At 27.0% G+C, this 14,311-nt stretch overlaps 2 protein-coding genes across 3 annotated transcripts; both read left to right on the forward strand.

Annotated features, from left to right (window-relative positions):
* The first annotated feature begins 542 nt into the window (after window positions 1-542).
* On the forward strand, window positions 543-1,434 carry LOC122852053 (SIFamide-related peptide). The gene is made up of 3 exons (XM_044151614.1): window positions 543-603; window positions 938-1,099; window positions 1,167-1,434. The coding sequence occupies exons 2-3, from the start codon at window positions 970-972 to the stop codon at window positions 1,292-1,294; spliced, it is 258 nt and encodes an 85-aa protein (XP_044007549.1). The 5' UTR covers window positions 543-603; window positions 938-969; the 3' UTR covers window positions 1,295-1,434.
* Window positions 1,435-2,284: 850 nt separating this feature from the next.
* On the forward strand, window positions 2,285-4,720 carry LOC122852054. Of its 2 annotated transcripts, none has more exons than XM_044151615.1 (6): window positions 2,285-2,307; window positions 2,752-2,881; window positions 2,983-3,173; window positions 3,260-3,344; window positions 3,772-3,883; window positions 3,949-4,720. In XM_044151615.1, the coding sequence occupies exons 2-6, from the start codon at window positions 2,833-2,835 to the stop codon at window positions 4,016-4,018; spliced, it is 507 nt and encodes a 168-aa protein (XP_044007550.1). In that variant the 5' UTR covers window positions 2,285-2,307; window positions 2,752-2,832; the 3' UTR covers window positions 4,019-4,720. The 2 variants fall into 2 exon arrangements, with proteins under 2 accessions (XP_044007550.1, XP_044007552.1); XM_044151617.1 differs by having other exon boundaries at window positions 2,983-3,146; window positions 3,949-4,719.
* The last annotated feature ends 9,591 nt before the right edge of the window (window positions 4,721-14,311 follow it).

The following is a 14,311-nucleotide window of genomic DNA, read 5'->3' on the forward strand; positions in this document are numbered from 1 at the left end:
ATGTGACTGTCGCAATAGTTACGTCATTATTTTTTCCATTATTAGGATTACGGATTGACATGAAGCTGAAACTTATCCTTTCCATGCTTTTTTTTCTCTGAATGAAGCTATCCTATAGATTAATTACTATACCAGAGTGGCATGACGCCTTTCATTTTAAATCATAAATTTCAGCGCTCTTGATTATCATTTTTTAGATGTTCTGATCAACAAAATAATGTGAACAATATATTCTTTAGATTGAATCAGTATATTTTTTTCCTTCATTAGTTCAATGATGAATATTTTTTTCTAATTTATTTTTAACGAAATTATAAGCTGAACAATTCTTGAGAGGCTACGAATATTTTTTTCTTTAATAATACAAGCCTTGATTCATCCTTAGCTAAATTAATTAAAGTGAAATTTCCCAAGTGACCATATAAAATAAATCATAATTTAATTACGATGGCCAAATTGCTTTTTTCACCTCGGTGTCATTCAGTTTATTAGATAGATTTTCAGCGCATGGCATAGGAAAAAAATATCCTATAAAAGCTTGATTTTTCTAAAGAACATCACAGTCAACTTTCGTGAAGTCTAGAATAAGACATCTCATTAAAGGTAAAACATTAAAAAAATAAAATTATTGAATAACAATTTATATTTTTTTCATTTCCACAAATAATTTTTTGACGAGAATTTTATTGCTTTAATTTAAAATATCATGAGTGTACATAATGTTCACAAGATTTGCATTTGGCATTTCAATCAATCAAATTATATTCTTGTTTACTATAAAAGCTCGAAATTTTCAGTTGAGCTTTGCATTATTTCCTCAACAATCATACAAGCTTAGTCATTTTTAGTTTCGGTAAAATTTTACAAATTTAAATTTTCGATTAAATGTATTAAAAGTGTTTTTTCCATCGTCTTGTTATTATTAATTTTGTTGCAGTTAAAAAAACGAAAGAATACTCCAAATTCAGAATGTCTTTCGTACGTGTTGGACTTGCAATTTTCATCATTGCCTTAGTGGCATGTTTGAGTGTTGAAGGAGGCTATCGTAAACCACCTTTCAATGGAAGTATTTTTGGAAAACGTTCAGGCACCATGACTGGTATGATAATAATAATAACCGTTTTTTTTTTATTAATAGTTTTATATTATATTTTCATTTATTAAAGAACAAGATTTAACAAATCTTGCCATCGATATTGTAGATTCAGAAGTTATGAACCGAGCCATGAGTTCAATGTGTGAAATGGCAAGCGAGACCTGCAATGCCTGGCTTTTACATCAAGACTCCAACTAGAGATTACTTATCGACAGCTGTGATTCTAGACTACAAATAAAAACATCATTATAAACAATATACCACATTCTTGATAACTAAACTTTTATTCTATGAAAATTTTCAATAAAACTATGTAACTCAAATAATATGTAACAATACTCGAAATAAAAAAATTAATAATATTTAAATATAATAATAATCTATTAAATTTTGTTTTATTTTTTTGGTATTGTTGTTATTTTTTTTTTTTAATGATTTATTATTGATTAATTAATTAATGTATTTATTACAGTTAATTTAATTGAAATATTTGGAATTAAACAAAGAAAAGAGATTATAATTGCAAGCCACGTGTAGTAGGTTAATTGAAGCTCAATAAATTTTGAAATAAAAACTTAATAGTTAGAGTAGAACTAGCTGCAATAATAAATGAATTGGTAAATTTAAAAAATGAGATATAATGATGAGAAGTACTGACAATTTTAACAAGTGGATCTTGAACTGAATTGCTCGAGAATAATTCTGGTAAATTAATTTATCATATTTTCTTGTAAAAAATCAATCAATTTTTTTTTCATTATCATTATTTGTTTTGATAATGATGACACTGATTTCCAAACACCCACCAGTAATCAAACAGATTGAAGTTTTTCATCTCGAAAATAATTTGTTTATTTGTTTTTTATTTTCGTTAATATTTGATTAAAAAAACATTATAAATTATTCAAGTAATATTATAATGAAAAAAATAAAAATAGAGTGAAAAAAATAAATAAGTCAATATGAAAAACACGTACAGCTTGTTTCTGCTACCTGCATCAGGGTGGTAATTTGTATCGATGATATCGGTGATGAGTAGATGGCTATCAAACCTGCAGACAATATTGTGTTAACACGCAAAAAATTTCTTCTTGTTCTAATTAAGTAATCAAACTTGATTGGAATCCTTAATTGACTTAAACCGTGTATAAATACACAAAAAACTTTGTCAACTAACTACAATTTTAATTCAGCTATCGTACATTGAAGAGGTAATTTATCTATTTTTGTTTTTCTTCTAAAAAAAAAGAAAGTATTTTTCAGTACATAGAAAAAAAGTATTTTGGTTTTATTTAAATTCATATTATTCCGAATTCTATTAAAAGCTGTTATTATTATTTATCACTTATTTTTATTCTTTATCGATTGTTCGTGATGTTAGATGCGTCAAGTCCACGCAAAATAGATATTTGTATCACGGGGGCGAAAAATAAACACTCAAATATTATATTTGTTTTTTTAATACTTACGTGAAATAAAAGTCCAGATAAATCTTTTACCAAGCTCAGTAAAATATTAGTATCGATGATTGAAACATCTAAAGCTCATTTATTCAAAAATATAAAGAAAAAATTTATGTCATTGTAATATTTTTAAGATTAACAATAATAATTTAATATTTTTTTTTTTTCATTTTAACTTATTTTTTATTTCAGAATTGTTTAAATTTCTTTAATATTTTTTTGAAACAATATTAATTTGTTTTTTATTTGTGAGATCAAGTCAGTCTCAGTGAAATGTCAAAATTCAAGTGTTTGAATTTTTTTTCTTATCATGTTTCGATTGGTAAGTTAATATTATTTTGGATATAAATTTATGTATTTTTCAACATCGACGTTATTTAAAAATTAATCTTGAATCTCATATGTTTTGTTTTTTTATTTTAGCTACTTGCATGGCTGTTTTAATTTTAATAATTGCTGGAAGTTATGTGGCCGCTGATGAAGTGCCAGCATTTTTTCTTAAAATTGCAAAAAATATGCCACGTGTTGGAAGAAGTGATGATAAATTGAATGAATATTTCTTGAAAACTGCTAAGTATCCTACGAGAGTTAGTAGACGTGACACATATTCTCCAGTATAATAATTTTAGCTTTATTGAATCAATCAAAATTACTTTTATATACATGCTTTTATTCAAATATTTTATTTTTTATTCTTTAGACTAACAAAGAAGCAGGACCCAACGGGAGCAGAGAAAATTATAATGAAATTCACAAACGGATGATTAACTACAAATCTCCAGAAAGTGAGATACCTGTTTATATGCTTCAATAATTAGTTTAATCATCGACCCAACAGCTAGCATATAATATTAAAATTTATCAATTTAAAAGTGTTAAAAAATCGATGCTCAAAAAATTTTTAACATGTTAATTTTCTATTAAAGTTTAAACAAAGTTTTTTTAGTTGTTAATTCCAAAATTAAATTAAATAATATACTAAATTAACATTTTTTTTTTTTCCATCTGTATTCTTATTTTAAAATTTATTTTTCTATTTAAACAAAATAAATATAAAAATATAAACTTAAAATCTTTAACAAATATTAATTTAACATTCATGGACATTAAAATTTTACTATTTAATTTTTTTGACATTTTATTCTTTTTCTAACTGCAGAGTTTGATTTTTTTATATATATATATTTAATGTAAGCTTCAACTTTATTTCAGGTTCAGAGACAAGTGCTTGGGGAAATTTTCCACTTGCTATTGAAGGGCCACCAGAGCTGTGGCGTACTCTTGCATCTTATACAAACGATAGATATGGCAGCTTACCAGATGAGTAAGTAATATAATCGCTCAATTAATCATATTTTTATTTTAAATATTTTTCTTTATATATTTCAGTATTGATAATGAAATCTGGCGAAGAGACAAAAGAATGAGTATGAATTCAAACCAGATGGCAGAGCCTTGAATGGAGGATTAAAAGCAACTTTATCAAAATTTAAATTAAAAATAAATAGTATTAAGGTGTCGGGAAATATGTATTGTTATTAAAAATAAAAATTGATAAAATATATTGACAGTTTTGTCGATATTAGTAAAATTATATAATAAATAATTCGCAAAATAAAATAATAAAAAAAATTTTGATTATTCAGATTTATAAAAGTGTTGAAAGAGATCAGGATACTTAATATTTTATTTTTATCTTTGAAATCTGTTATTATTGAAATGTATTATTGTTTTCAAATAAAATTTGATTATTCGTATAATGCGATGAAATAAGTTTAAGAAAAGAAGGTTAAAAAAAATAGAAACAATTGCTTTTTAAGCGGCTCTTGAGGCTCTTTATATTTATCTAAAGAACTGCGCGTGAGCGAATTGATAATCTAACGTGTTTCTAGGTGTTAAACATCGTGGTCGGTTTACACAAGGCTTTGCCAGAATGGGAGAAGGTTGCACCCTCGGGTTGTCACGGCGCAAAATTATACAAGCATCATGTAGCCAAAGTGTATGGGTGGAGAGAATTGAGCTTTTCCTTGGCGCCAATTCGTTCGCGCGCAAACGAAATAAAGACAGAGGTAAAATATTATACGAACGTGGAAGTCGTTATGATAATAATGGGGAACAATGCCAAAGGGCCTCATGAACTTAAAGTATACCCACAATGTGACTAGTTATTTCTTTACAAAACAAAATAAATAAATAAACAATTTTCAGAATATAAAAACAAAAAGTTAAAATTTCGATTGAAACATAATAAATAAAATATATTTTCCAGGTACAAATCTAACGATAATTTGATGTCATTTTTTCTATATACTTACAATGCTCTATTGTCGAAAATTGTCATTAATTTTTGCAGCTTGGAGAATCTTCTTATTCGATATATTTTAAAAATCAGACGATAAGTTATCATTGAGGTCTAATGCGTACCTTATATGCTATAGTTCTCTTTGTTATCAATGAAAGAAGCAAATATGTTTGATGCTTGAAGACAAGAGGGCACCACCAACTACATTTGGTAGGCAACTCCAGCTTGCTCAGTGGGTGGCGTATTAACTCCTCATTCATAAATATTTTGCTTTAAATTTGAACCAAGATACTTGATATTTTTATGTATCAACACAATTTCAATCAGATTTCCATTAACTTACACAGTAAAAAAAAAAATGTAAAATGTAAAAAAAATGTAAATGTTAAAATAAAAATGTCAAATTTTTAACATTTTTTTAAGTGTTAAATGGAAATTTAACATTTTTTCATCTTTAACATCTAAAAAAATGTAAAAATTAGAAAAAATGTAAATTTGACATTTAAAAAAATGTCAATTTATTTTACACATACAATTAACACTTAAAAAAATGTTAAATTTTGGATTTGACATTTTTCGAATGTTAAAAATTAGTTGAGAGATGACCGCTAGGTCTTGCGAGTTGCGTTAATTATTTTCCCTCGCTTCTACCAGTGAACGACGCCAAATAAAACTTAGTGTTACAGAAATAAGTTTAATACATATTATAAAAATAAATAATATAATTAAAGAAGTTACAAAACATAAGTTATTCTTCAGTTCATCTTTTTTTTGTTTTATCGAGATCATATCCATTCGAAATAAATAATTATTTACTTTTTATTACCAATGTGTCATACCTAACCTATGATTTTGCTCGTTTGTGTCAATTTTTTTTTTATATTATATATCCATTTTACTACAAATAAATTTATTTTGTGAATATAAATATTATTATTAATATTTTGTGTGATTGTTTGTAATTTTATAATTAAGAAAAGATTGAAATAAATAATTTGAAACATAATCATATTCATATGCTTTTTTTCTTCAAGACAATTTACATTTTTTTAAATGTAAAATTTTTAACATTTTTTGGGATGTCAAAATCGGTCTACACTTTTTTAAATGTTAAATTTTAACATTTTTTCGAATGTTAATTTTTAACACTTTTTTAAATGTTAATTTTTTAACATTTTTTAAGTGTTAAAATTTAACACTTAAAAAAATGTTGAATTTAACATTTAAAAAAGTGTCGACCGATTTTGACATCCAAAAAATGTTAAATTTTACATTTTTTTTTTTTACTGTGTACTAATCACGATGAAAATTGTACAAACAGATCCTTTAATTCTGTTATTGTTTATTGCTGACTATCAACAACAGCGAAAACAAATTGTATGTTCTGAAAATTATCGAGATGTTAACACGTTTTTTTGATTGTTGATACATGTATACATGTGCACATCTATGTAAGCCTACGTTGGGTGATCAGGTTGGGGCTACATCAGATGACAGATTAATGATCAGAAAAATATTCTAATCTGTCAATGAATAACTTAAATCTAGTCTTTGATTCCAGATCTAGCTGACTAGTGAAAAAATCAACACTCGCATAAAAATAAAGAACGTTAATAAACGTTCAATTTTCTTTTGATTGTTATGACATCACTAGATTAAAAATGAATGTGCTCCAGCTAAGAGCCACACAACATAACGTCAAAATATTGATTGAATGTTCATGTGTATGTGCATCGTAAATGCACCCAGAAGGATACACATCACAATTCACAACATCATGTTTTTCTCTTGATACAGCTAGTAACATTAAATTGTTGTAATTATAAAATAATTCAAGTACTCAATACGATACTTTATACTTATCTGGTTGTCTCATTATATTATGCTTTGAGAGGCTATATTCATTAGTGTATACATTAGTGTATAGTCATGGTGTCACTCTTAGTGAAGTCATGGTGTAGTAGCATGTATAGTGAAGGTGTTAGGTGTAGTCATTTGTAGTGTGTGTGTTACACTGAAGAAAATTATGAGGTCACAATCTAGGCCACATGCAAAACGAGTCATTAAATAAAAAGCCGATAGAACGTCCGCAGACGCATATTTTTTTTGTTATTTATTTATTTAACAACAAACGCAAAGCTAGAAAATTCTAAAAATTTGTGAATATATAAACAAAACCCCCTCAATATTATCCACATTTTAAATTTTCAACCTAAACGTTAGTTGTTAAGTAAATAAATACAAAAGGTCAATCTCTTATAGTACAGTTATTATTATCAATATATTACAATTGATAATATTAACAAACTTTGTAGCTAAAATGTAGTAAATAGTGTATAGTCATTGTCGTTATAACGACATATATGTATAAGGTATTAGGTTTAGTAAGTGTAGTACTTGTGTTTTTTGACTATACATTTCGTAGTCATGGTGTCACTCAATCTAGCCATGAATAACCCCTTGCCTCGCTTAATAATTTCAATTGTGCAGTATATCCATTCTGCTGATAAATGCAACAACAAAACCATTTGTTCTGGTGACTCAAAAAAAAATTTGATTAATTCTCTCTTTTGGAATGTTTTATATTGATAGAAATTTTTATCAAAAAAATCTCTAGCAGCTCCATAAACTATAGACTATACCTTTTCTAATATTTTATAGACAAATCAAAAAAAAACTATCATAATAATTTTGATGGGGAGAAATTAAATGCTCATATGACTGGGAAATTGTCATTTAATGACGTACTTTACATAAAAAATAAATATGATGCGTTCAACATCTAATTCAACTATAATAAAATCATAATTTAAATATGAAATAAACAAGTGAAGATATATAAGGGACAAAAGAGACAATAAAGTACAATTTTTTGTATATTATATATAACATGTATAGATAAAAAAAGTGGTACAACGGTAGATCGCACGAGCAACGAGCGTACATAATCACGTAAAGTGGTTATCATGCCAATTGCGTAAAATATTTGAGGCAATTTGTAGCATGCAATGAAGTCGGATGCTACATCAATTCGTGGTATATGTATATGGTCTTGTCGATGAGTGAATCGCGGCTGCCTGAGTATATTCTCATTATATTTTGATCGGTTGGGCATTATTCGACCAGTCAACTTGTTGTTATGGTTATATATATAATATATATATATATATATTTGCCTCGTGTCGTTAACACCCTACTTCACATTTATATTACCACGCCAATCTTTCAATTTACTGTCAAACATTAAATCTTCTATAGATTTATTTCAATCGGCATTTCGTGAATTTATACACTGTATAGTAAATATGTAAATTATTTACTCATCACTTTACTTAATGTTTTGTTTCATGAACCATGTTTTTGTGATGGACAGTTGAACTCTTTGATGATGACAATAACATCATCATTTGTATCCATTTGTTGATAATAATAATTTTTTTTTATTTGTGGTTCAATTATTTTTTATTTGTGTGCGTATGAAAATTTAGTAGAGGTAGAAATCTTATTAGATATATAGAAATTCAAACCGAGGGGTTATCCACTCGCAATGTCGATGGACAAAAGTATATGGTATGAAGTTTTAAGTATTGAAATGAGTATAGAAATCTTCTCTGGTATAATCTTGGTCTCAAGTACACGGAGCGAAATTCGTAGCAAACAATGCTGTAGAGTATCAAACAAATTTTACTGTAGTCTACTGGAAATTGAGAAGTTGAGTGGGGAGGCCACCAGGATCGACTAGAATTTCCTACTACACTACAGTAATTTTAATCAAAACAAAACAAAAAAACAACACAAAAAATTAAATAAAACCTTATTGTTTAAACATCAAAATAAAAATATAACGTGTTTATTAATTTTTAAAAAATAAACCATTTTACAATTTTCATGTGTTTCAACGCATTTTTATTTAGATTCATGAATAAAATAAAAAAAATAAACTTTTTTAGAAGAGGTTAGGAACACACTTGAATTCCAATAAATATTCGTGTCATTTGGCGGGAAAACCTGCTGTACACTACAGTAATTTCTGGCGTAAAGTATACCATTAACTCAAGACTTCCAAAAATTTGTTCGATACTCTACAGCATTATTTGCTGCGGATTTCTCTCCGTGTAAAGTCATAGACCTCGTAGAATTTTCCATAACGAGACTGAGCACCCGCTTGCGCGGTCGCTTTTATTTAACCTGAATGTCGATGTCTTATGTTTGGGAATACATAGTTACGTTTTGTCGTATATGTTTTTTAATATAATAATTGGATACCCAGGTAGAAATTTGACCTCGCAACGATATAGCTGCAATGTTTGTGCGCGATATACAATGTCGCAGCAGTATCGCAAAAAAGAACGCAAAAAGCTCGTGGCGAGCCCGCAGTGTAATGATGTTTTGAGTCGCATGCGATATAGACAAGTCAGGTTTGGTTAGGTGAGATTAGGGGGTAAATTTCATAATAATAATAATAATAATAATGATAATAATAAAATTAATAACAAAACATTTTTTTTATTCAATTTAAAAATACATTAAACACATTAATTTTCATTAGATGATGATAATGATTGTGAGAATGTTGGATTCCAAAAGCCTGGTTGGGTTTTTTTTTGGACTACTAAAAACAAATATAAATATTTATATATTTTGTTCAAAAAAATAAATATGAATTATAATAATGCCATTACTAACCTATCATAGTCGTTAGGTTTCTTTTTTTGCTGCTATAATATATTTTTGTGGTACTTTTATTTTCTTCTTGATGGGACTTCAAGCTACTATTTTATCATCGTTATCAACAGTATCACGAACTTTTGTTGAACACTCAGTGCTATTCGATTTGGAAAACAGCTGCCAGTAGGCTTCTCCCAAGGCTAAAAAACAAAAACAAATAGAAGTTGATAAAAAGAAAAACTAAAAATTTTTATTACAATCTCACAATTAATTTTATATTGTCTTACTTTGATAGCTAGTGATAATTCCCTTATATGCCATTTGCATGTTGTTTAAACTTCAACAAATAAGTTTATATACTTTTTAAAAGTTGTTCATATTTTCTTCGGCTTGAAATATCAATTCCTGATGATTATTGACTCCATTAATTAAATTGTTCATTTTCCTTTAATAAGATTGAGGTTATAATTACACTGAGAGAAATATTAACTAAGAATTACAAACGTAAAAGAAAAAAATACAAAATAAATAGTAAAAACTGCGTTCCCCCGTCATTTATAAGAATTATTCGTATATTGATAGATAATTTTTACAATAAAATTATGTAAAAAATCTGGCCATTGACTATATACACTACTAAGCCATAAAATTTACACAATTTTATTCCCTAGCGAAAATGGCGACACCGATCCGACACCAATCCGACAGTCGGTTTGTGCACTGATCTCATACAAAACCGACACAAAACCGACACACGACTATAAGAATTTCTGAGTCACAAAAATAAATAATAAGAAGCATTTAAAAAATAAAATATTATGTCCAAAAATTTCTAAATAATATTCTTATAATTAAAGACACATTAAAATTTTTTTTAAATAATTTTTTATTGAAAAAACTCAATTCATGTTTATGTATTAAAAGTGAGGTTAGCTGTCAGAATCATCTATACACGACTGTGAGATTTTACAATTCTCACACAATTCCGACACAATTCCGACACACGACTGTGAGAATTGTAAATCCGACACAATTCCGACACAAATCCGACAGACGTATGACAGTATATTTTTATTTTGTATTTTTCAATATAAAAAACCATTTTATTGATAAAAATTTATGTTCAATAATAAAGTTATAATATTTTAATAACTTTAGTCATATTAGATAAAAAATTCGAGTGGGAAACACATGGGAACCTGATTAAATGTATTATTTTCAAAAAAAAAGTATTTGATAAAAACCTTCCTCAACCTCATAAAAAAACTAAAAAATAATAATTTTCTAATAAAATGATCAATTTTAAAAAAATCTAATATGTCTATAATTATTAAAATATTATAAATTCATTATTGAACAAAAATTTTTATCAATAAAATGATTTTATCTATTGAAAAATAACAAAATAAAATTATACTCTGTCGGATTTTGTCGGAATTGTGTCGGATTTAACTCACAGTCGTGTGTCGGAATTGTGTCGAATATGAAATTGTAAATCTCACAGTCGTGTATATTGGACAGTTAACCCATTTTTAATACATAAACAAATTGATTTTCAATAAAAATTATTTAAAAAATACAATGTGTCTTAAATTATAAGAATATTATTTAGAAATTTTTGGCATTTTATTTAAATGCTTCTTATTATTTATTTTTGTGACTCAGAAATTCTTATAGTCGTGTGTCGGTTTTGTGTCGGTTTTGTATGAGATCAGTGCACAAACCGACTGTCGGCATTTTCGCTAGGGTTGTAATTTCTGTTTAAAAAAATGACTAAATTCACGACACTCACAAGTAAAATCTAGCAGACTGAGAATTTACCCACTACCGGTTTTAGAATTCACTAAATTTTATTACAAATTTTATTTAAAAGTTGGGCATTTTTTGTGTTAAGTTGGGCAGTTTGAGCTAGATTCACGGAGAATAGCAATCAATTCCCGGCAACATTTTTTCTTTTCTGTTTACACGCTCAAAACTCGAAAACTAATTGTTAAATAGAAAAAAGTTATTCTTGATAAATTGTTTAGAAATAAATAACCAACAATAAACCTCGCTTAACCCCATACCTAGCTTCAACAGATAAGGCTGTAGAAATGCTTGAAATTACATGACACTTCAATCATTTGTTCAATCGGTCGGCCATTTTTGTGTTATTTCGTCCCACAAACAGAATTTTTACAAAGCTATATAGTAAAAAATATTTAAGTCTATGCTAACTTTTATATGTCTACATGATAATTTTGATTATATATATAAGACTATTTATTAAATTGTGCAGTATTTTTTATTCAACCATATAATAATTTTTATTGTTTTCACAAAACATGTATGTCTTTATTTTAATTAACTCATAACTCATTATCTAAGAGATTAATCAAAAAAAGTAATTCTTTATAAATTGTTTAGAATTGAATTTTCAATAATAAACTTCACTCAACCCTATGTCCATCTGCAATAGATAACGATGTATAGAGGCTTGAAGTAACCCAACAATTTTTTGACATTTTACACATTTTACATAATTTTATTGTAGAATTCCGACTCTCGCGGCCAGTCCCAGAATTAAAACAAAATTTACAAAGTACTATAGTAATTTCTATCCAACCATGATTTTAATTTTTAGTTAAAATTTCTCTCAGTGTATTATAAAATATCAATCTATTCATTTATACTATCAAAATAAAACAATAACTAAACCATCATCACGAGAATATACTCAAAAGTAATATAAGAATAAAAATCAGTACTTACTTGTATAAACAGTCCTTAAATTTGATTACAATAAATTTATATATTTTATAACGTCAACAATGTTATTTTTCATTCTCCCTGTTATGAGAGAACCACAAGACTGCATCAGATTTAGTTTAGTGCACATGCACATTGAATGTCGCAACTCGAAGTCAAATTTCTACCTGGGTATGTATTTATATATACTTTAAGTCCGTTATGGCTTATGGCTTTTTTTATTTATCTGTACATATATATAAAAATAAATAAACAAAAAAAAAATATAATGGATATTACCGGTATTCAGTGCAAATATTTTATATCAATTTCGTTAATATTAATTCTTAATGAGTAACAGTTTTTTATCTTTTACTTAAATCATTAATATCGATAAAGTTCTATTTCAATAGATAATTTTAATTATTGTAATGTTGATTAACATGTGATGTTAAAGGAAAATCAGAAAATGACGTGTAGATCGCGCCCTTCGGGCACTCAACCTTTGACTTTCTATTAATCGTTTTTAAAAAAAAACTATTATGTGAATGCCAAGCTTTTTTTGTTCCAAATTGTATTATCAGTGCTGATGGTGTTATTCAATGCGATTATCAAATTAGTCAATGCAATTCGACCATTATTTTGGCTCGATTTTACTCAATTTATGTGTGTAAATATGATCCCATCTAATTAGCCTAAGTTTGATGGAATTAGAATAATCTGTTATACTCATTCTATTGGAGTTTTTTTGGAGAATATTGGAATGAAGTTAATTTTCTTTGGGAATTAATAGTTTAATTAATATTAATTAATTAAGATTTAGCGGTGCAGGCAGCCTGAACTTTTTTATATTTCATTTTATTTAGGCTTTTTTTTTGCAATCGATAGATAATTTTTTGGAGAATCATCATATGCAAAAAAATCCCATTGATAGTTCTTCAATTTATTATTAAAAAATATTATAACTTTTAAATTGTTGCGATGTGCTGATTAATCATTTTGGTCCATTGAGCATCCCTACTCCAAATTTTTCCTCCATGCACTCTAATCTCTATCATACTCCTGGTTTTTAAAGGTTAAATTAGAAAACAATAAATTTATGTTCAAGAACTTTTTTATCATAAATAAATATTTCGGAGTAACTTGGAGTAATCATAAAAATAATGCTGTCACTTTATCAATGTATGGGATTTGTGGGTAGAGATGCGCAATGGACCAAAATGATTAATCAGCTCATAGCAATAATTTAAAAGTTATAATATTTTTTAATAATAAATTGAAGAACTATATCAATGGGATTTTTTTGCATATGATGATTCTCCAAAAAATTATCTATCGATTGCAAAAAAAAAGACTAAATAAAATGAAAAATAAAAAAGTTCAGGCTGCCTGCACCCCTAAATCTTAATTAATTAATATTATAATTAAACCATTAACTCCCAAAGAAAATTAACTTCACTCTAATATTCTCCAAAAAAACTCCAATAGAATAAGTATAACAGCTTATTCTAATTCCATCAAACTTGGGCTAATTAGATGGGATCTGTAAATATTTATTACTATCTCATTCATGTTTTTCGACAAATTATAACCTATCTTAATTTTTTATCAACTGATGGCAATGTGTTTGATTTAATAATATTTTCAATTAAGTTTTGACCATTTTAATGTTGTATATGCTGTTATTGATGTATTAATATAGTTGGAACAACAAGTTAACACCGAATGCAACAACACAATAACAATAACACTTGACATTGATTTAATTGTTGCATCCGGTTAATGTTTTCATAATATGCTCCAATGTTACTTTTATTGAAAATATTTCATAAATAAATTAAATATTTTTGACATTATTGCATCTATGACAATGAGGCAAGGTATTTGCCTATTATTTTTTTCACAGTTTACTCAATAGTATTTATAACCATTGAATTGCATATTAAATTAACGTAGCCACTAGCCACTTTTTTAAATATATCGATTTATTGAATGTATCGAACGTATAACGTGTATGTGCGTGTGAGCGAATGAAAATAAATGTGTCGACAGCAT

This window comes from Aphidius gifuensis, linkage group LG3 (genome assembly GCF_014905175.1).
Source record: "Aphidius gifuensis isolate YNYX2018 linkage group LG3, ASM1490517v1, whole genome shotgun sequence".
Lineage (NCBI taxonomy): Eukaryota > Metazoa > Arthropoda > Insecta > Hymenoptera > Braconidae > Aphidius > Aphidius gifuensis.

Coding starts and splice junctions, on each gene's coding strand:
- LOC122852054 (XM_044151615.1), top strand. CDS start 2,833: ATGTCAAAATTCAAGTGTTTGAATTTTTTTTCTTATCATGTTTCGATT. Junction 2,882..2,982: donor TTCTTATCATGTTTCGATTG/GTAAGTTAATAT, acceptor TTTTTATTTTAG/CTACTTGCATGGCTGTTTTA. Junction 3,884..3,948: donor TATGGCAGCTTACCAGATGA/GTAAGTAATATA, acceptor TATATATTTCAG/TATTGATAATGAAATCTGGC.
- LOC122852053 (XM_044151614.1), top strand. CDS start 970: ATGTCTTTCGTACGTGTTGGACTTGCAATTTTCATCATTGCCTTAGTG. Junction 1,100..1,166: donor ACGTTCAGGCACCATGACTG/GTATGATAATAA, acceptor CATTTATTAAAG/AACAAGATTTAACAAATCTT.